The 20,131-nt window shown below is 41.1% G+C and overlaps 1 protein-coding gene across 3 annotated transcripts; it reads left to right on the top strand.

Moving 5' to 3' along the window:
* The first annotated feature begins 1,376 nt into the window (after positions 1–1,376).
* On the top strand, positions 1,377–20,121 carry LSM14A (LSM14A mRNA processing body assembly factor). Of its 3 annotated transcripts, none has more exons than XM_053952696.1 (10): positions 1,377–1,721; positions 9,358–9,521; positions 10,737–10,869; positions 11,840–11,959; positions 13,731–13,907; positions 14,218–14,280; positions 14,905–15,084; positions 16,530–16,701; positions 17,019–17,247; positions 18,322–20,121. In XM_053952696.1, the coding sequence occupies exons 1-10, from the start codon at positions 1,601–1,603 to the stop codon at positions 18,343–18,345; spliced, it is 1,383 nt and encodes a 460-aa protein (XP_053808671.1). In that variant the 5' UTR covers positions 1,377–1,600; the 3' UTR covers positions 18,346–20,121. The 3 variants fall into 3 exon arrangements, with proteins under 3 accessions (XP_053808671.1, XP_053808670.1, XP_053808672.1); XM_053952695.1 differs by having other exon boundaries at positions 11,837–11,959; XM_053952697.1 differs by lacking the exon at positions 14,218–14,280 and having other exon boundaries at positions 11,837–11,959.
* Positions 20,122–20,131: the final 10 nt, after the last annotated feature.

Below are 20,131 nucleotides of genomic sequence, written 5' to 3'. Positions count from 1 at the left end.
TCCTCCCTTCCTCCCTTCCCTTCCCTTCCCTTCCTTCCTTCCTTCCCTTCCCTTCCTCCCTTCCCTCCCTCCCTTCCCTCCCTTCCCTTCCCTTCCCCCTTCCCTTCCCTTCCCTTCCCTTCCCTTCCCTTCCCTTCCCTTCCCTTCCCTTCCCTTCCCTTCCCTTCCCTTCCCTTCCCTTCCCTTCCCTTCCCTTCCCTTCCCTTCCCTTCCCAGAAGCAGCCACAGACCAGCCTCTTTCCTTGTAACAGAATATAGGTGTCTTTGTTATTTCTCTAAACAGGAGCTTTACTTTGAGCTGAATTACAAATGCAAATTTTCAACACTGGTGTCCCACAGACTTGATAGGGTCTCTCCAGTCATTTACAGCAGAACTTTGCTTCATGATCTTCGAGTTAGTTCAGGACACGCTGGGAGCACTTACAGTAAAGCTCCCAGGGCACTGCAGTCCTCCTGGAAACCTTACAGCTCAGCGTGGGCACAAAGCTTCCAGGGTCCGGCCTGGCTCCTGCTCAGGCACCTGCAACCCCTTCTGGAAAAGCCTGGCTTGTTACTGCATTTCAGAGGCCTATTCTGCACAAAATACTTGCTGAATCTTTGCGACATGATAATGTCCAGTTGCTGAAACAAAAGCTAAGTCACCTTTCCAGAGGCTGGTCTTTGTTGTGGTGTTTTCCAGGGGGGGCTGAGGCAGCATCGTGGCCTCCAACAGAAGCCTCATTTGTGATTCTTACTTAAATCACAAAATTACTTAAGGTGCACAAATCAAGTGCAATCACAAAATCATGAGGTGTTTGTGTGTGTTTACTTGTACTAAAAGGGTGGTTTTCATGGTTAATCCCACTCTTTGGCCGAGATTTCGTCAACAATTGTGTTGCTTAGTGCTGGCTGCCAGGATCTGTCTCTCAGCACTCAGCAGAGTAAAAGGGAAACACGAACCGATGTTATCACCCCGCTCCTGCGGTTCTCCGCGTGTTGTCCACTGGCCATGGGGGTCCCAGGATTTGCCGTTCAACGACCGGGCCCCTCCACACCCCGAAAGCCCCACCACCAAAGCTGCTGTCACCTGCCCGCTGGCCGCCCACGAGCTGCGCCGGGGCCGGGGCTGCCGGGCGACGACACGGAACCACCGAGCGGGGCCGAACGGTGCCGGGCAGAGCCGAACGGAGCCGAATGGGGCCGGGCGGAGCCGAACGGAGCCGGGCAGAGCCGAATGGGGCCGAAGCTCCGCGCTCCGCTCCCGCCGTCGCGTGCGGGACCCCGACGCCACGCCACGACGTTCCCGCCCCCAACTCAGCGTCCCCGCCCGCAGCTCTCGCGAGAGTAGCCGCGCTCCCGGCATGCACCTGGCGGGCCGGGCGGGGGGGCGTTGTGAGGGAAGATGAAGGCGGCGGCCATGTTGGGAGCCGCGGGGTGCGGGCCGTGTTGAGCGCTCCGCTGAGGGTTGCGCGAGGGTTCCGCTGTGTGGGGAGCGGCGGCTCGGGGCGGCAGGAGCACAACGCCTACTACGACTCAGGGTCGGGCTTGCTTGGCTGCTTGTGCCTGGCTTAAGGAGCCCTGGGCAGCGGCGAAAGGGTGTCCGTGACCGAGAAGCAGCGCCATGAGCGGGGGGACGCCCTACATCGGGAGCAAGATCAGCCTCATCTCCAAGGCTGAGATCCGCTATGAGGGGATCCTGTACACCATCGACACCGAGAACTCCACGGTGGCGCTGGCCAAGGGTAAGGAGGAGCGGGCCCGGCGGCTCTCGGGGAGGGGCGGGAGGAGAGCGCGGCCGCGGGACGGGATCGAGGCCTCGGGACCGGGATCGAGCGAAGAGCCGGAGCCGCGGCGCTGTCCGGGCGCTGGGGAGGCCCGGCGGGTGGCCTGCAGCCTGCGGGGGCCCGGCGGAGCTCGATCAGAGCCCGCTTCGTCCCGCCGTCCTCCCGGCGGGGCGGCTGCGGGGGAGGTGGAAGCGAGAGAGGGTCTGGCTGTGAGAGCGGCGGCGCGACAGCGCTGCGAGGCCCCGCTCCCCCCCGTGTCCCCCGCTCCGGGAAGGGACCCTCCGGCGAGGAGCCGGGGCTCGGCGCCGGGGCTGCTCAGAGGTGTTCCTGGTAGAGTGCAAATATGAAACCCGTGACGGTAGAAGCGGTCCAGAGCTAGTGCGTGAAAGGGAGTAGGAGGTGGAGGCTGGAAAGAGGTTTTCTTTGCATCGTTAAGAATTCCAGACCTACAGGGTATAGGGCCGTGTATGACTGGGTTGCTCTGCATCTTAGGACGGCAGAGAGCTCGGGCCTGAAGGGAATCCTGAGTGCTGGATTGCCGACAAAAGCTGAACGTAAGCTGTTGATTTTGGAGGTGTATGGCGCAGTATAGATCGAAATGGTACGAGAATGTTATCGGTCAGAAGACACACAAACACACACACACATATATATACGCACATTTATATATCGAGAAAGAGAAGGGATCTTTGTGAATGTGTAAGAAAGTTAGAAAGACAGGTTTACTGAGAAGAGAGTTGGGGGCAAAAAAATATTTGAAACTGGGTGTCCGAAGGACTTCAGTGTTTCTCATGCATGATAATTCATTCTCAACGTAAAACATGAAGTCAGAACTTTTAATAGCCTCTTTATAATAGATTCTGCAACACTCAGCATTCTTTTCCTTTACACGTCTTGCATCTGTGAAGTCTTGCTAAGTAACCCAAATTCATATGTAAAAGCAGAGAGTCTGTGCAGCTATTAGGTAAGAGGAAAAATTAGTCCTTGTGTTAATGAAATATTCGGGACAGAGAGGATTCCAGAGCTCGGTTCCTGGCCGATAGGAAAGGCTTAACGCGGGTCTGTTCCGTTCTGCACAGCTGCCCCGGGTGCTGGTGCATACCGTGAGTGTGTTCGCTTTCGCTGGCCTTTGTGGTTATTCCTGTTTGTGCGCTGTGTGCACTTTAAGGCCTTCCCTCCTCGCAAGCAACACCCTCCCCCCGTTATTTTTTAAGAAATAGGTTACTCTGTTTTGTAAGTTGTGATACGTGGGCTTTGCAACACCTTACAGTGGGTTTGGTCCCAGCCTTGCACATTTCACTTACAGGGCAGTTAGCTTTCACTATGTGATTTTTACTTACTTCTAAAGTTGCCTTTAGGTTAAATTGCCTGGCTGGAGTTGCATTATGTACTTTGAAAGGACAGCTGGTTTTGGTTTACACAAGTAAAAGCTGGATATTGTGATTAAAAAGAAATATTCAGAAATTCCAGTTGCATGCTGTGATTATTAAGGTTTGTACAAAAGCACATAGAAAAAGAATCCTATCCTTGAGGACCTTGTGATAGTCTTGTCCAAAATTAGACTGATTTAGTGCTGACCAAGGCAATTTTGCATGACTTCTCAGGAGTGGTTAAGTCATGTTGTGGTGTATCTGCCAAAGTGTACATATTTAAGATAGATCAAACTACAGTTACAAGTTTAATCTATGCTCTTCTCATAGCTCTCATCAGTAATGTAAATCTAAACCATTAAATTTGCTTTAATAAAACTTGGCTGAGTTAGCTGAAAAATGTGTATTTTGTAATAGTGTTATGATTCAGAAGAGAATAAACCAGTATTTCTAGACCACATGGAACCAAAAATCTTGAGATTAATGTGGAATTGCTATTAGACTGTAGAGCAGGTCTCTGTGCTCATGAGCAGAATGCTCCACTCAAGAGTATTCAGGTTTCTGCAGGCTTAGACCATTGAGTGTATAGGACAGTATATATGTAAGGTGGCAGGTGTGCTTAAAATTATTGGCCAGGTCTGTTTGTGAAAGAAGCAGAACTTGTACTCTAGCTGTAAATATGTTGATCAGGTAATAGTTACCTCTTCTTCTTGTGCTGAGTCCAGAGTCAAACCAGAACTGTTCAGTGTGAATCTTGACCACAAATGTAATTTTTTTTTTTTTGCCAGAGAGAGACAAAACATGGCCCTAAAAGACTTGATGCTTTTAGTTGCTGAGTAGTGTAGTGTGTGTGACATGACTGTTCCCTGAATTGAATGCAGGGCACCTCAGCATTATTCATATTCTAACTGAGGATACTGAAATGGTGACATAAAGTGCAAAAGTAGAGGTAAAGTCTGTTCTTGAATAACTACAGAATTGCCCAACCATAGGATTTGTGTGGGCTAAACCAAAGTCAGAGATTTATCTCATGAAGTTGTATTCATGGAATGCCTTCATTCGTCTTAGAATGTTGAGGGTTTCAGACAGAAATGAGTTTTTTGGATTGCCAGCACAGACGGTATAGTCTGTGAAGACTGTAGTCCTTCCTTCCTGGGGCAATCTGCTCTAGTTCTCTAATCAGCATTTTGTTTACAGCATGGTGACGTTTTCACTAAGCAAAACTTGTGGCCTCTGTCTCACAGTTAGAGAAAGATAGGAACTGTTGAATATTGAGCATAACATTTTTAACCTAAGCTGGAGTCTGATAAGGTGAAGTGATGCATCCTTTCACAAAGTGTATAAGTGTATAGTTATTTAAATAGCAGGGGAAACACCCATCCATAGTGGATTCCAGACACTAAGCAAGCTGTGCAGACATTTGAGGTTCTTAAATGTTATTGGTGCATATGTTTTCTTTAGATCAACAGCTTTTCAGAGACAGTGTCGGGAATTGAAACCTACTCACCTATTGTCAAGTCTCAAGTTAAAATAACTTGAAATGTCCTTCTAATCCATGGTTCTTGTTAACATTTAGTTTTTTTTAAAAATCATGATTAATTTTTAAAACATTATTGGGCCTAAGCAATTTAAAATGAGTTAGCAAGCTATGGTTAGTTTTCTTGCTGGGAAATGCTTGCTGCCCTACCTGGGGCTTTTACAGGATAGCCACAGTGCTTGATCTTAAATGTTGTGGCATTAAAAAGGAGATGTGATCTTTCATATTAGTTATACATAATGCTTTTCTATTTCAAGGCACTGATTTAGACAGAGTTATTTTTAATGCAGATAAGTTGTGTAAGAACAACATATTGTGTCAGAAAAAGCTTTGTTCCTTCAACAACAGGGAATCCTTAGGAAAGTGAGTATAAAAACCAGAATTATAAATTGTCTCTGCTATAGTGCATGAGTTCTCACTTAGCAACTCTTGGACCTCACTTAGCATTTGGGACCATGATAATTGATAGATACTAATGAAACAGCTTTTGGTTATTTTAAGTAGTTAAACTTCTGGCATTTTCAACCATCTGTGATAGTGTTGTCCATGGTATAATGACACATCCAAAGGAAAACTTCCCTTTCAGACTTCTACAGAACATTATTTGCAGCTGAAAGACTCAGAAATGCAGACAGAGGAAAGTTGAAATCCTGAGCTTGAGCTCATTCAGGGGTGGGAGCGGAAAAGGGAAGGGTTAAATTTCTATCAGTTTTTTAGGAATGTATTATTTAGTCAGTTAAGTAATATGCTCCTTGCATGTCTTGAAGTTTAGGGCCTGTGTGCCAAACCAAACTTGGGCACAGTATGTCACAGCAGAAAAATTCCTCTTGTCAAAGCCTGCTCCATCTCCCTGCAAGCAAGGGAATGCAGGCTGAGGTAATTGTTCTGGAGGAAGGAGCTGCTGTGCTGTGCAGGCGTCAAAGCATGTTTGCAGTGAAAGGGTTGTGATGTTTGGAGAGAGGTGGCAATTGAAATGACTTGTTCAGTTGTGGTGGTCTCGTTTTAGTAGCCATGCTCCTCCTGGTGCCTCAGGAGCAGGGAAGAGCTGGTTTCTGTGTTTGCTCCTCGGGGAGTGAGGAGTGTCAGTGCTGTGCACAGACTGAGCTGCCCGTTTGCAGGAATTCACCTTCTGGGGGAGCAGAGTCCTCTTGCTCACCGAGTCAATAGCTTCACTTCTGATTAACATTCTGCTTAGATTTCCTGTGTTAAATCAACAGGTAATCATATCTATTAACTGACAGAGAAAGTTGCTATGTTGCCATTGAATGCTACAATAGTACAGTGTGGTAATGTACATTAAAATATCATATAGTAGTAATATCACAGTCAAAATCTGTACAAAAATTTGTTCACAGCACTTTAATATGAAGCTGGTGGAACTACTTGAGCACAAGTAAATAGATTAATAGGCACAAGAGAGTATATTTAGCTAGCTACTGACTTGTGTGTATTTACACTGACAAAAAATAAGTTTGCTTTTAACATGTACTGCTTGTCCTTTTGTTTGCAAGTCCTTAAGCCAGCTTAGCTCTTTCAAAAACAATCCTGAAATAGACAAGGTGAAATGAATAGATTTACTGCAGTTGTAACATCATCTTTCACAAGACAATCTTTTTGTGCTTATTTTCATTTCCTCTCACTCTTCAGTGTTTTGCTATATATGAGCTACTGCACCTTGTTCTGGAGGAAGGAGATAGTCTGAGGAAATTCCCTAAGAGTCAGAGCTGGACAGAGCTCTAAGCCTCCTGCTGCTCCAATACCTCGTGCTTTTGATACTGTGGCAACTTAGTATTTCTGAGTATGAGAAAACATGGTAAAAGCTATTTCTTTCTAAAATCCTGCTATACTGCCCACTTCTAATATTAGACTTCTTACTTTCATGAGCTCAGATTGTGTTAAATCCTAATCTAAGTGAGGAAAACAGAAACTGTAAAGGTAGGTATGCCTTTGCGATATACAAAAAGTAACTTTCAACTCCTTAACACTACCCTGAAGGACCTGACTGGGGTGGACTCGTTAAGCAGCCCTTCCTAAGATCACTGCCCACGCAGTTCTGGTTCCTGCTTTAAAAGGAACTTGGGCTTGGAGTGGTTATATTGGTTGCTTGTGGTGAGAGAGCAAGTCTGAACTGCAAATCAGGGTGTTTGCTTACCCCTCTCCAGCAGAGCAAATCTTCATTGGATGAAATTGTGCTTGTATTTTGTAGAAGGCTGTGATAAAACCAGTTTGTTTTGGGGCAGGGGAGAAGTAAAGGAAGAGTCAAACTTTCAGTAGCAAGTCTTGATATGTTTTCTTGATAAACCATTGGCAACCCAATCAGTGTCTTGAGTTAGCTGCATAGACAGTTAAATCTCTTGAAGATGAATTCTGAATTTTGGCACTGAAAAACTTCCTTTTGATGTTATAGTAATTTCACGGTGTGGAGAAACACATTGTTTTTTAACATACACTAAAATCCCTTTGCTTCTTTCAGCACATCAGTAGATGAAAGTCTGGAGGTTCCCTTTTTTTTTAATTGGTTTAGAGTGGAGAAAGGTAATTGCTAGGTGTCAGAACTGTTCCTATATGTGTCATGGGACATTAGTATTAATATTAAAATACTTAGCTGTGTAGTGTAGCTCTGACTTAAATACTTTCAAAGCATGTTTCTTCCACAGTTCATCAGATTTTTGTTTCCATGGAAAGGCAAGATGCAACCCTCCAACTTACTACCCTTTCTCTGTGGTGTTGCTATAGAGTAGTTTCTTTGCTTTAGCTAGAAAGTAAAATCCTTTGGTAACTTACTGATCATACTCTGGCCATTTTTGTGCACCTTTGTAGACAAAATGGCTACTAGAGAAACCATTTCAATGTGGGACAGAGAGAAGCAGTACAAAATCAACTTTGGTTTTATCTACCAAGGCAGCAGATCAAATGATGGAATGAAAGTCCAAGATAATTTATTAGTTATCTGATAAATAGAGTATAAGATGGCCAGAAAGTAAGGGTAGATCCATGGTCAAGATAGTGAAATAGAAGAGCCTGGTGAATAAAAAGCAATGGAATTAATTGACCCAGGAATGCACATGACCCACTGATAATGTTATTAAGCTACTGTGCATTACTTTGAGTTAATTTCTGCAAATTCTTAAGCTCCAGACACTTTTTTCTGCAGAGGAAAAGAAGACAGATTCCTTTCCTAACAAGGACTGACATTAACTGAACAGTGTGTGCCTTTTTACATTGCTCACACTTTGTAGTACCATTCAGAGCAGACTTTCAGATGCACAGAAACAAAAAAGATAATGAAAGTCAGCTCACTAGGTGATACATGAACAAAATAATTGTAACTACTTAATGTTATTTTTCTTTGTAGTGTGGTCATGATCTCTCTACCCCTGAATTATGCTTCTTAAAAAGATTTTAATACCTGACTGTTAAGCTCTGTTTATGCAATATCACAAGAAGCAGCAGTGATGGAAGATGGCTGGTGCAGCCTGAGAAATGACTCAGTATCACTTTATAAATCTCCATGGGAGACTCTACTTTTCTTGACTAATGATTCTGTGGCTGCAAATAAGTGCCTAATGATGTCTCCAAAATGTTGATGCATCTGAAAATGGAGGGAAATCTAATTCTGGTAAATTAAAGCAAAATACAGATTTTTTTTTTTTTTTTTTTTTCCTCAGCATAACCTGTTCCTTGCAAAGCAAACAAACACTCTCTAAAAGGCTGGAGCAAAAACAGTCCTAGTTCTGAGGGATTGTTAAAGCTGCTACAAGTTCATGAGATTTTGATTGAATGTGACTGTCATGATTTTGGGGGTTTGGTTTTTTGCCCTCTCTGGTTTCAATCCATTGTTTATAGTTTTTTCTTACACAACTAGCCCTTGGAGACAAATCTCTTCTTCAGTTATTTGTTTTATTTGATACTCACCCAGGGTTGGCAGTCTAAGGGTGGGGAAAGTTTCTGAGAGGGCAGTGACAGCAAAGTGATGGTATCCATGTACAGTGATAGTGATTATACATAGTGCAAAAGGAAGAGCTTGATTGCCTCATTGCTGTGCAGTCAAAAAGCTGTTGGAATTCATACAAGGAATTTAATGTCTTGGTATGGTGCACACTAGGAAGATAGTTATGCCCCAGTGAGTTTGCTTAATTTGGCAGAGATCATATGAACCTTACACCAGCAAGAAGAATGCATTTTGCTTAGGGAAATTGTATATACATACCACAGAATTCTTGTTGTTTTATTAAATTTTGAATCTCTCAAGAAATTCACATTTGATAACATTTAATATTCCAGATTTTAGTAGTATTAGCGTATTTTTCCTGTTTTGCAAATACAGAATAGGAAGTATGTAAACTCATGTATTCCTTGATTCATAGGATTGACTTACTGCCAAAAAAACCTGCCTTGCTGCTTCTCCTTACCTCACAAAACGGTTGAAATATTCAGCATGTAATTAATAGCATAAGTGATGTCTCAGTCTTTTGGCTTGGGTTTTAACTCAGATTTTTTAGCTTAAATTACTTGTTTGTCTGAGGAAAGTTGATAATGATAAAGACTATGATACCTATTCAATAAGGGTTTTCTTCTCAATTAAATTTTATTCTTTTTATTTAAAGCTGTTGGTCTGCAGTATATTTGAAACCCTTTTGTTGAATGTGGGATGTTTCATTCTTTTCCTCCCTTCCCACCTGTGCAGTTCGCTCCTTTGGTACAGAAGACAGACCAACGGACAGACCCATCCCACCTCGCGATGAGGTCTTCGAGTACATTATATTCCGTGGCAGCGACATTAAAGACCTGACTGTCTGTGAGCCACCAAAACCTCAGTGCTCCTTGCCACAGGACCCTGCTATTGTTCAGGTAAGTCAAAACAGAGCTGTAAATAATTGTTGCTGAAGAGGTAACTTGCTAGCTTAAGTGCTCTCTAGCCGACTGTTTAAAAATTAAAGTGTTCATCACTGTAAGGTTCACAATCCAATGTAAAGAACTCTGGAAGGATTTTCTCCTTTTCACAGTCTTCAGCTGTGAAAATGAAGGTTGAAATCTAACTCTAGCACAGTGCACTATATACCAAAGCTGCTGTCTTCAAAGCTAACTAATGACATTTTGTAGGTCTTGATGCCTTTTTTGAAAGGAACTTGGCTTAGGACACATAGTTCTTGGGAAGATCAGACTTGGTATAAATAAAATGGAGTAAATGCTGAAATACCTCCAGATAATGAGTGGCTTTTGTTTGCTTGTTAGTTTTATTTTTGTTTTAATGTTCAACAGTTTTTGCTAACTATTACTTTAAAGTATTTCGTCTAGCTGTGTTTTTAAACAGTCTTCATACTATAAGGCAGTTATTTGAATAGTGAATACTTGGTTTCTGAGGGGAAAGCAACTTACAACTTGAAGCCTTGAGATTGAATTAGTCTGTAATTTTGTAGTAAACAGACTGATAAATAGTTTTCTCAGAAATTTGTTGGCTTTTTGATTGTGCTTACGGAGTATCTTAAAATCATCCCTGAGAGCAAGAGGAAATCTTTTGCTTCAAATGGATGTCGATAATCCCGTAATGTAATATGAGTCTTCTGCTTTATCTATTCTGTAGGATAAAATTCTTGAACTACTTATGATGTGCCCTTGCATTTCTCCAAGGACTTTTATTAAATTTGGTGCAAGTCCCTCCGTCAGTTGTAGTGAAGAGTGGTAAAGTTGCATTCAACAATAGTGATAACCGCAGCCTCCTCCAGTATGCTTGGGTGTCTTTTTGTACCTGTGGGGTTTGAAACTTAAGGAAAAAGATAGGACACTTCCTAAATTTGACAACAAAGCTTATATGTGTATGTTGGACAAGAGAGTCTGGTGTCTGAGGTTGTAGGGAAAAGATTGCAAAGTTTTGTGTTACTGTTTCCACAGGTCTGTGGTGTTGGAAGGGTAAAAGTGCTTTCTAAGCTGTGAAAGTGACACTTTGTGTTTCACTTGTTGAAAGTGTTTGTTTTAGAGTTTCTACATGTCTTGCCTCACAGAACTATTTCCTAATTTTGGTGTAAATACGAATTTCTGCTAGTGTGTTGTGTGTTTTGTCTTTAGTCTTCACTAGGATCTTCGACGTCATCTTCGTTCCAGTCCGTGGGGTCCTATGGTCCTTTTGGCAGGATGCCTGCGTACAGTCAGTTCAGCCCGAGCCCGCTGGTGGGGCAGCAGTTCGGCGCGGTGGGAGTTGGTAGGTTCATTATGGTGATCCGCTGTTCTCCTGGGAGTGAAGCTCTCTGTGTGCACAGACAGTAATCGCTGCTTAGAATTTCATCACTGTCTTATCCTAAGGCAGATTCAAAGTCTTCCATCTCTGTTAGTTCTGCAGTTTAGCTCCAAAGTAGAGAGTTCTTCGTAGTCTTTGCATTTTAAATCAAAATAATTGATTGAGAACTAAACACCTATCTCAGAGGGACCAGTACTCATTATATTTCACAAGTAGTAGAGGCAGCCCCTCCAGAAGTCCCATAGCTATGCCATTGGCTTGACCAGGTGCTGTGTGCCTTAACTAAGGATTTAGATTATTCAGCAACCATGTGCCAGTGCAATCCTCCAGCTGTTCGTGAGGTGTTAGCTAGGTGGGAAATAGATGCTGGAAATATTTGTGAGCTGCATGGGCTAGTTGTTCCTTTAGACTGCACATTCTCTCTGAGACTCACCAACCAACTTTCCTTCCTCCCTGGGAGTTTATTTCACAGTTTAGTTTTTCTCATAGGAACTTGGTCTCATAACTGTTCCGGCAGCAGTGTTACTCCTGGTACTGAAAATGTTAGCCATGCAAAAGAAAGGCTGTAGAATTGGCTGTAATTTTATATCAATTAATAAGATGTGGCAGTCATATTTTTTTGCTGAAAAGATCTTAAGTGGAAATATATACCAATAACACGTATGGCTTTGTAAGATGACTGTGTTTTGTTAATACTTGGGATGGTGAAGTTAGAAGTGCTCTTTTATTTTTCATTTTAGATTAAAAAATCAAGATATTAGTCTTACCAGCCTATGTGCATACATCTGTTAGATTAAACTAAAACTGTATGGGAGGGACAGACTTATGTATGCTCTAGAATAACTGCCTAATAAAGCTTCACTAATAATTTAGTGCTAATTAAAAAAAAAAGTCTAAACCAGATTTTACAACTATATTATTTCTTTCAAAGCAGGAGGTTCTTTAACATCTTTTGGAACAGACTCTTCAGGCAGTGCTAGCATGTCCCAAGGCACTGCAGTTGGTTCTGCGTTTACAACAGATGCAAGATCACTAAAAACACAGATGTCTCAAGGTAAAGTCTTTTTTAGTGACTTCAGTCTTTTTTGACGAGTTTTGTCCATGTGGTTTTGGTGGTTGCCAGAAACTCCAACCAAACAGCTGAATTCTCTCATGAAAACACTTGGTTTTAAACCTAGGAAACACTGAGAGGCTTTGTGTTTGCTCTTTAAATGTGTTTTCTCTACATCTTGGAGTGCTGCAGGTAGTAACACATTTATTGTTACCCTTAAAGCACCGTACTGAGAAGTAGGGCTTAATTAAGTGAAATAGTGTTAGCAAACAGATACATGTGGAAATTCAGTATTTTGTTTTATTAATAACATGGCAGAACTGCAGATGCTTCATACTGAGTGAAATGGGAAGTCCTTCAGCTTAAAATATTAAAATATTTATTCCTAACTGTAGTTCTTCCATTCATGCATAGTTACATAGATGATATTAACAGCAGACCTGATTTTACACCTATAGAGGTGGTGACATGACTTTTAAGTCATCTTCATATTAACAGGAACTGTATGGGTAGTTTATGTAATATTGGAAAAAATTAGATTCTGGATGATACTTGAATGGCAAAGAAAAAAAAAAACTAAACAATGAACACCTTCACCCTCACCTTCATGCAAATGTTGTTAACATTGCTCCTTAAAAACCCAAACCCCATTATTTCCTGCTCTTCCACTATTCCTTGCTGTCAAAGTGTGTGCCGAGATATATTCCTAATGCTGTCTTTAAATTATGCAGTCATGTTAAAAGGCAAAACACAGTAAACAGGGTTTTTTTTCCTAAATTCCAGGTGAGATTTGCATACTCATTAGGAGTGTTTCTAGGACTTGTTGAGTGGGTTGCCAAAAATAGGTCCTACTTTGTTGGATTAATTCAAGGTGTAAAAGTACGCTGAGCATTTCTCTGTTGAAAGAGAAGTTTTCTGCAGTTAAAGCCTTACAATTTGTAGACATGTATGACTTATGCTCCAGGTGAGCATACATTCTGCCACAGCATTTCCTGTGGTTTTCTCTGAGTGTTTGCTTTGAGAAATATTTTTTTGTCTTTGTCATTTGCAAGTATGGTATGATTGGATTTATTGTTTTGTTCATGAGTTTTTGTGGGTTTGGTTTATTTTTTGTTTTCCTTTTGTTAGTTTTGTAATGAGATAGATAGAACCTTGTTCTTCTACTCACTGGGACTTGAGTCTTTTTCTAATTTCTTAGTAGATTTACCTATTTGATGTTGTAAACTTGTCTGGCTGGATCAATGGCTCCATTCTGAAGGTGCTTCTGCCTGCAGCCCCTCGTGCTGCACGTGGCCCTGTGTGAGCAGGGCTGTGTGGGGCAGCTCCCACAGCCCCTTCCCCGCACTGAGCCCAGCCCGTGCCGCTGTCCTGGGTGGCAGGGACCCTGCAGCAGCGCCTGAGCAGTGTCACAGCTGCTTTTGGGAGCAGCCTCTTCCCACTTGGCATCCCAGGGAGGCAGAAGGAGCACTTTTACCTCCAATCAATGCCAAAGTTTGATTCCACACCTAAATGTACGTCGTTAATGGGTTGGTAGGGATTGGGTATCCTATCCATTATTTTTTAGACTGAGGGAAGGGGCATTCCTAAACATCCTCTATTCTGAATTAGTACTCTGAATTAGTGGATCTGATGGTACAGAACTTTTTTTGAACACAGTTGTCTTGACTGCTAAGGGAGATAAACCTGTCAGTCTAGATTGGTTGAGACCAGTAACTCACCTCTGTAGATCAGAAATAACCTTGTGGGGTTTGGTTTTGCTTTATTTTTTGCCCAGGTCGTTCAAGCCCTCAGATGGACCATTTGAGAAGGAGCCCCACCATGGAACAAGCTGTACAAACAGCTTCAGCCCACCTGCCCACTCCAGCACCAGTTGGGAGGAGGAGTCCTGTACAAACCAGACCTTTGGTGTCTGCAAGCCAAAAATCCCTAGAGAACCAAGAGCACAGACGAGGTAGCTTTGGATAGTTTTCATACAGTTTAATTCCTTCCATACACATACAAAGTGCTCTTTTAAAGGGTAGTACATAGGAATTTTCCTGCTGTCTATTACTGCTAGGCTGGCCAGCAGAGATCTGGATTAGATACATATTTCTTTTTAAATTTAAGTAAATATTCTAAATTCCTTTTTTTTTATTTTATGATTTAAACATGTGATTTACATTTATAGGTTTGGATTTTTTTTAAATCTGAACTATATATACAAAATTATGATCAAAATACCTAATTGGATAAACAAATCATGTTTTTATTTCCAACTTTAGCTGAAGCACACAAGGTTCCAAGATCAGAAAATGAACTCAGAAATGAAAGCAAACGACAAATTGGTAAATCATGTTTTGAGAAATAGCTATCATTACTTTCAGACCAATACGTTTTTTTTAAATTTACTAAAATACATAAATTATTTCACATTTTGCTTTGAGAGGGTAACAACTTTGCACTGAGCCAGAAGAATACAAGCAAATGAAGTCAGCATTAAAGAGAAAAATCTTTTCTTCTTGTTTTATACTAAGCAATCAATTTAAATAAAAATATAAATCAAGTATATGTTTATATCGGATAGATATATATAATATGTTTATATCGGATATATATACAGATTTATAAACATAATAGCATGAAGTAAAAGCCTTTCCAGAAAAATGCTTGACTGAAAAGCCACTAATATTTTAACTTGTCTTCCAAAAGCTTTTAATGACTTCTAGAGAGTCTTTTAACACACAAATTTACTGCTGTTATGCTTTTTGTGTCATTGTTACTGTAAGTGAATTTACAAATTACAAGCTGCTCTGATGGCACTTCAAACAACAGACATTCTCCTGCACTTCTGAAGTCCCAACCTGTTACCCCAGGAATTAGAAAGCAAACCAAAATCAAAACACCCTCCACCGTCCTCAGAGAAAAGCCAGTCCACAAAGCAAAACCAAACAAAATTTCCCTCTTTTCAGTTCCAGGTGCAGCTGCAGTACGGAGAGGCCGTGGAGGTCACAGAGGGGGCCGAGGAAGATTTGGTATTAGGAGGGATGTTCCAATGAAGTTTGAGAAGGACTTTGACTTTGAAAGTGCAAATGCACAATTCAATAAGGAGGAAATTGATAGAGAATTTCATAATAAACTTAAATTAAAAGGTAAAACAATTTTGGCTTTAGATTTGAGCATGGAAAAACTGTGTCTTGCTGTTTTGACCTTACCTTGGAGAACAACTCTTGAAAGGCATATAGTATTAATGTTTGCAGTCATTAAAAAATAAATTCAAAAACCAATTAATAAGTAAACTGGGATCATATGTTAATTAAATACTTGGGTCACTGTTTGACTTTTTAATGAATTTTAACTAGCAGATATCATCTGTGAAGTTCTAACAAGTCTCTGTTTAAAATACAGATTACTTAACCAGAAGTCCCAATAATGTTTATTAAGGTTCTCTAAAGGATGCAATAAAAGAAAATCCATGTTTTAAGTTTTCAGTTGTTAGACCAAAATTATAATGTCAATTATAGACCAAAAGCAAAGGAGTTTGGGATCAGACCTTCACTGTAGTATGTAGGAGAGTTTGTTTGAAAGTTTCTAGCATTTCCTTGCTTTATCTGTTTCCAGAGGAACACAGGAGTAGTTAAAAACCATGCTGCCAGCATTCATTTTCTATCAGGCTTCTGTTTTGATTACCTCATTCTCTTGTGACTGGCCACCTGCTTGTTGCACTGCTGCTATTTTTGGACTAAATTGTTGCAGGTTAATACAATGAGTTCCCTATTTCAGTGAATGATTGGCTAAAAGCTGGGAAACAAAAGGTGGGAATAAATGGTCAGATTTCAATGTAGGGTAGAAACACCAGTTGAGTCCCATAAGATCTGCCCTGGGGTGCTCACCTGTCTTTTTGGATCATTTTTCATTCAGTTGATGGTTTGCTGCTGATACTGTTTTTTTCAGAATAATAAGACGAAAAGGGAACAGTAACCATAAATAGCTATAGAAATGTTTGTGAGTGTGGTAGTTCTTGTGTGTGGTGTGGAAAGATTGAGCTGGTTATCTTGAAGTTTATGCATAGCATTGTGAGATTTAAGCTGTAGACATTTAGGAATGAGATTTGAAGATAGTAATAGCTGCTGGTGTTGAACCGTCAGCTTTGTTTTCAGTACCAGTTAAAACAGTGAGTTGAACTTGAGGCATTATTAGGAAAGAAGCATATCATAAAGTCAGAATGCTGGCCCTGCTTCTCAAAGGAGATGGCAGCAAAACCAGAAGACAAAGGAGGAGGACAACGGGGATGAACAAAACCATGGGATGGCTTTTAGGAGGATTCACTGAGTGAGGCTCTTAAGCCCGGGAAGGAAGCAGCTAAAGAGAGAAGAAAATAGATGGGTATCAAATCTGTTCTGCTGCAGGGTTTTTTGGTAACTAAACACACAGGAAGCATAGAAGCCTCCAGACAGCAATACATCCTAATTTTCATGTCAAATTATTTGATTTCCACGTTAAATTATTTTTGTAGCATTCAATATAGTTCCTCTCTGAATGGGAATAACTTAACAGTGCTGGTTTTTTAGGCTTCTGTTTACTTTTTATTTTCCAGAAGATAAACTTGAGAAACCAGAGAAACCTGTAAATGGAGAAGACAAAGGTGATTCGGGTGTTGATACCCAAAATAGCGAAGGGAATGCTGATGAGGAAGATCCACTTGGACCCAATTGCTACTATGACAAAACCAAATCCTTTTTTGATAACATTTCCTGTGATGATAATAGGTATGGCCTGCAAGGAGAAGCTTGTTAGTCTGCTTAATGCATGTTTATATCATAAGGTACTGTTAGTGCTACTCATTACAATCAACTCTGAATCAAAGGTGATTAGAGCTTATTTCCACATACAGCTGGCAAAAATAAAATAGAAATAAGAAGCACAAAATTTCTTTGTGGGCAAGTGCAATGTGGTCATAGGAAGGTATTTTAAGGTGTTTTAGAGCCATGTGATTAATGTATAGTTTTTCACCTCACGGGCTTTCTGGCACCTCTCCCTTCCTTCCAAAGCATTTCACAGCAATCCGTGTTGTTCTGTGCTGCAGGGAGCGGCGACCCACCTGGGCCGAGGAGCGGCGGTTGAACGCCGAGACCTTCGGCATCCCCCTGCGCCCCAACCGCGGCCGCGGCGGCTACAGGGGCAGGGGCGTCATCGGCTTCCGAGGGGGCAGAGGACGGGGCGGCGCCAGGGGCGGCTTCACCACCCCCCGCGGCTTCCGCGGCGGATTCCGAGGGGGCCGTGGAGGCAGGGAGTTCACTGACTTCGAGTATAGGGTAAGGTGCTCTTCATCTTACTGTGACCCAGTCCTCTGTTCTGGGAAAGGAGTGCTCAGCATCTCCTGCTTTTAGATTTGATGTTGAACTAGAATTTCTTGAGTGGTATTTTGCAGGGGCTCTGAGCTACTTTTATTGAAAGTCCGTTAATGCTGAAATTTTAGTTAACGTGGCATCATTTTACTATCAACAACTAAAAACAAAGATTGCCTTTTGTCACATGCCCTGAGTAGCTATTTGATAGCTGGTATTGGGGAGGAGAAGAAAAAGAAGGGGTAAAAAAAGTTCTACAGATTGAATGCAAGTGTTAGAGATGTAAATTGCAAGCATTTTTCCAAACAATATTGTAAAATATAAAGAATGAGAGGGAATAATTTAACTTGCTTCCATTGTGCAACAAACTTTTGAATTGTTTGTGAATGAGTTGGCACAAATCTTACAGACTGGTGTACTGGTTAGGATCAGTAACAAAGACAACTATCCAGATTGGTTCAGATAAACTAGGCTTGTAGAGTTGTGACTGGGACAGAACAACAATTTCTGCTAGTTTACTGCATGAGCAGTTAGAGTTTTGCAAACAAGAATCTCTGATTTTTTAATAGAAGTTTTAATTGTTTTAAATGAAAAAAAAAATAGGGGGGTACATCACAGCACGTTTCTCTCTGTTGTGAGACTTCCCCTCAGCTGTTCCTTGATTCGTTTTCAACAGTTAGTCCTATGACTTAAAGAAACTTTGGGTAGCTGAACATGAATGGAAATGAGGGATTGAAGATTAGCAGTTTGAATTTCTGAACAAGAGTTTTGCTGCCTTCCAGTTGAGTAGGAGGTGGTGTAAGGGCTGAGGATTTGTGCTGTGCTTTGTATTTGGAGTGATGAGCTGCTCTACTCAGTGCCAGACTGAGGGGGTTTGACCAGATGCCAACCTGATCTCCTCCAGAGGTCTCGTTTCTGCTGCAGGACATGGGGAATAGCCAGCACAGCACAGCACAACTGCTCCCAGGGCTGTTGCCCAGATTAGTTTGTAGGGTTTGTTTTGCAAAATGAATTTTAACACTGTGCTTTTGTTCCCTCTAGAAAGACAACAAAGTTGCTGCGTAGTCTACAAGAAAGCTACAAACCAGGTGAACGTCTAGATCTTCTTGAATCAGAGAATTAGTTTTGACCTCTGCAAAGAGTGAAGTTAATTTGCTGTATACTTGTCACCAGCACTGGGATTTAACTATTTAATTTCAAAGGGGTGTAATGCAGTTACTTTTGAGAAATGGCCATCTTTGAAAACAGTAAGCATTAAATATATTTGAGACAGAAGGATAAGTAATTTCTTATGTATAGTTAATTATAAGCAGTACTTCGATGGAGTTTTAAGTATTTTTTCATCACTGAAAGGATTTTTCTTATTACTAAACTGTATTTGATAATTGCTTCAAATTGTAAGGACAATGGTATGCAGAAGGCCGTCGATACTGTGAGTGTTTTGACCCACCGAAGGTTGTTTTTTTGGAAATCCTGTAAAATCCCTTTTGAGGTAGTTGTTCTTGTTTCAACTAGGGTGCTGGACAGTAGAAACTTGCTTTGTCAGTCAGATATGTACACACAGTAAATACTGTTTCTTAGGCAAAGGAAAGTTTTTATATAGTTGTAAAATTCCATTATATCCCATTGCCAAAGAAACATTACAAACTTTGTATAGCTGTATAAAAAGCAACTAATTTTTTAAAGAATAAACATTTTTAAGTCGGTAAACATACTGTTATTGCAGAAAGTTGATATGCTGAAGAACACTGAATTAGTTGGGTTTTTTTCCTTTAGCAGCTTTTCAAGCTTAAATGTCTGATTTTATATTTGGATTATAGTAAAGTTTTGAAAATGTTCTTCCATTACACAAAACTGGATACACGCTTCACTGCTCTTGCAAGAATTTGATTTTGTAGTTTCTGGCATTTCACAGGATTTGACCAAGTTAAGGAGATATTTTCAAAAAAAGGAGGAAAGGAATTTTCATATGTCAAGATTTGCAATTAATTTTACTTAGTGAGAAATATTAACTTTTTTTAATAATGGGCCAGGCACATGAGTTGGTGATTCTCTTGCAATGCCTGGGATAAAAGTCTGTCTCCATTTGTCAGTTCTTGAAAAGTCAACTTTGTTGTAATACCTGTAGACATGAGCAATTTAAAGAATTCTTAGTGTTTGAAGTTGTTTGCATTTTGATAGACCGTAGCTTGGAGACATTGAGACTCTGGTTCTAACACCATGAAGTCACAAATGACAGTACGGACTTTTCGCCAATTCTGGGTAACTAGTTGCAACTTTCTGACATGCTGAAATAGAAACCTGGTCATTTGTGTCTGTGTATGTATATGAAGGCCACAGGAATAAAGGGATCCAAAGATTACATCACTTTGATCTAATTTGCTGATTTTTTTTTTTTTTTACTTCAGAATGTTCAGTGATGATAAAAATGTGAAAAACTGCACTGTTGAAAAATTGGAATATTTAAAAGTGGTTGATAGAATCTTAATTTTATAACTTTTGTATAGCACTACAAGGAAGTATTTTGTAATTGGTTTCCTTATTAAGGTCAAGTATTTGACAGTTGTAGAAGTTAGATAATATTGTTTAGTAATGTTTTTGCATGTTTAACAACTGCCTTTTGGGATCCACAAGTCATGATTCTGAACACCTGTTGAGATTTTTGACCGTAGAGGCAAGTGCTGTCCTGTTGCAATAACTCTTTACTGTCTGAGGTGTTCCAGTTGTAAATACCCGGGCCGGAAGCCGCGGGCGGGGGCAAACCCTGCGTATGCTCGCCCCGCCCGCCCAGGCTTTCTGTTTTTTTATTTCAAACCAGAATAAACTGTTCAGTCCAAGCGGCACGGCGGCC

Source organism: Vidua chalybeata, chromosome 11, assembly GCF_026979565.1.
Source record: "Vidua chalybeata isolate OUT-0048 chromosome 11, bVidCha1 merged haplotype, whole genome shotgun sequence".
Taxonomy (NCBI): Eukaryota; Metazoa; Chordata; class Aves; order Passeriformes; family Viduidae; genus Vidua; species Vidua chalybeata.
The sequence above is the reverse complement of the archived record's forward strand: the minus strand, read 5'-3'. Positions and strand labels throughout refer to the sequence as shown.

What these genes read in the sequence shown, in the direction of transcription:
- LSM14A (XM_053952695.1), top strand. Translation starts at nt 1,601, where the DNA reads ATGAGCGGGGGGACGCCCTACATCGGGAGCAAGATCAGCCTCATCTCC. An exon ending in AAAAACACAGATGTCTCAAG is followed by an intron (nt 11,960 to 13,730) that starts GTAAAGTCTTTT and finishes TTTTTTGCCCAG; the next exon opens with GTCGTTCAAGCCCTCAGATG. An exon ending in TGAAAGCAAACGACAAATTG is followed by an intron (nt 14,281 to 14,904) that starts GTAAATCATGTT and finishes CCCTCTTTTCAG; the next exon opens with TTCCAGGTGCAGCTGCAGTA.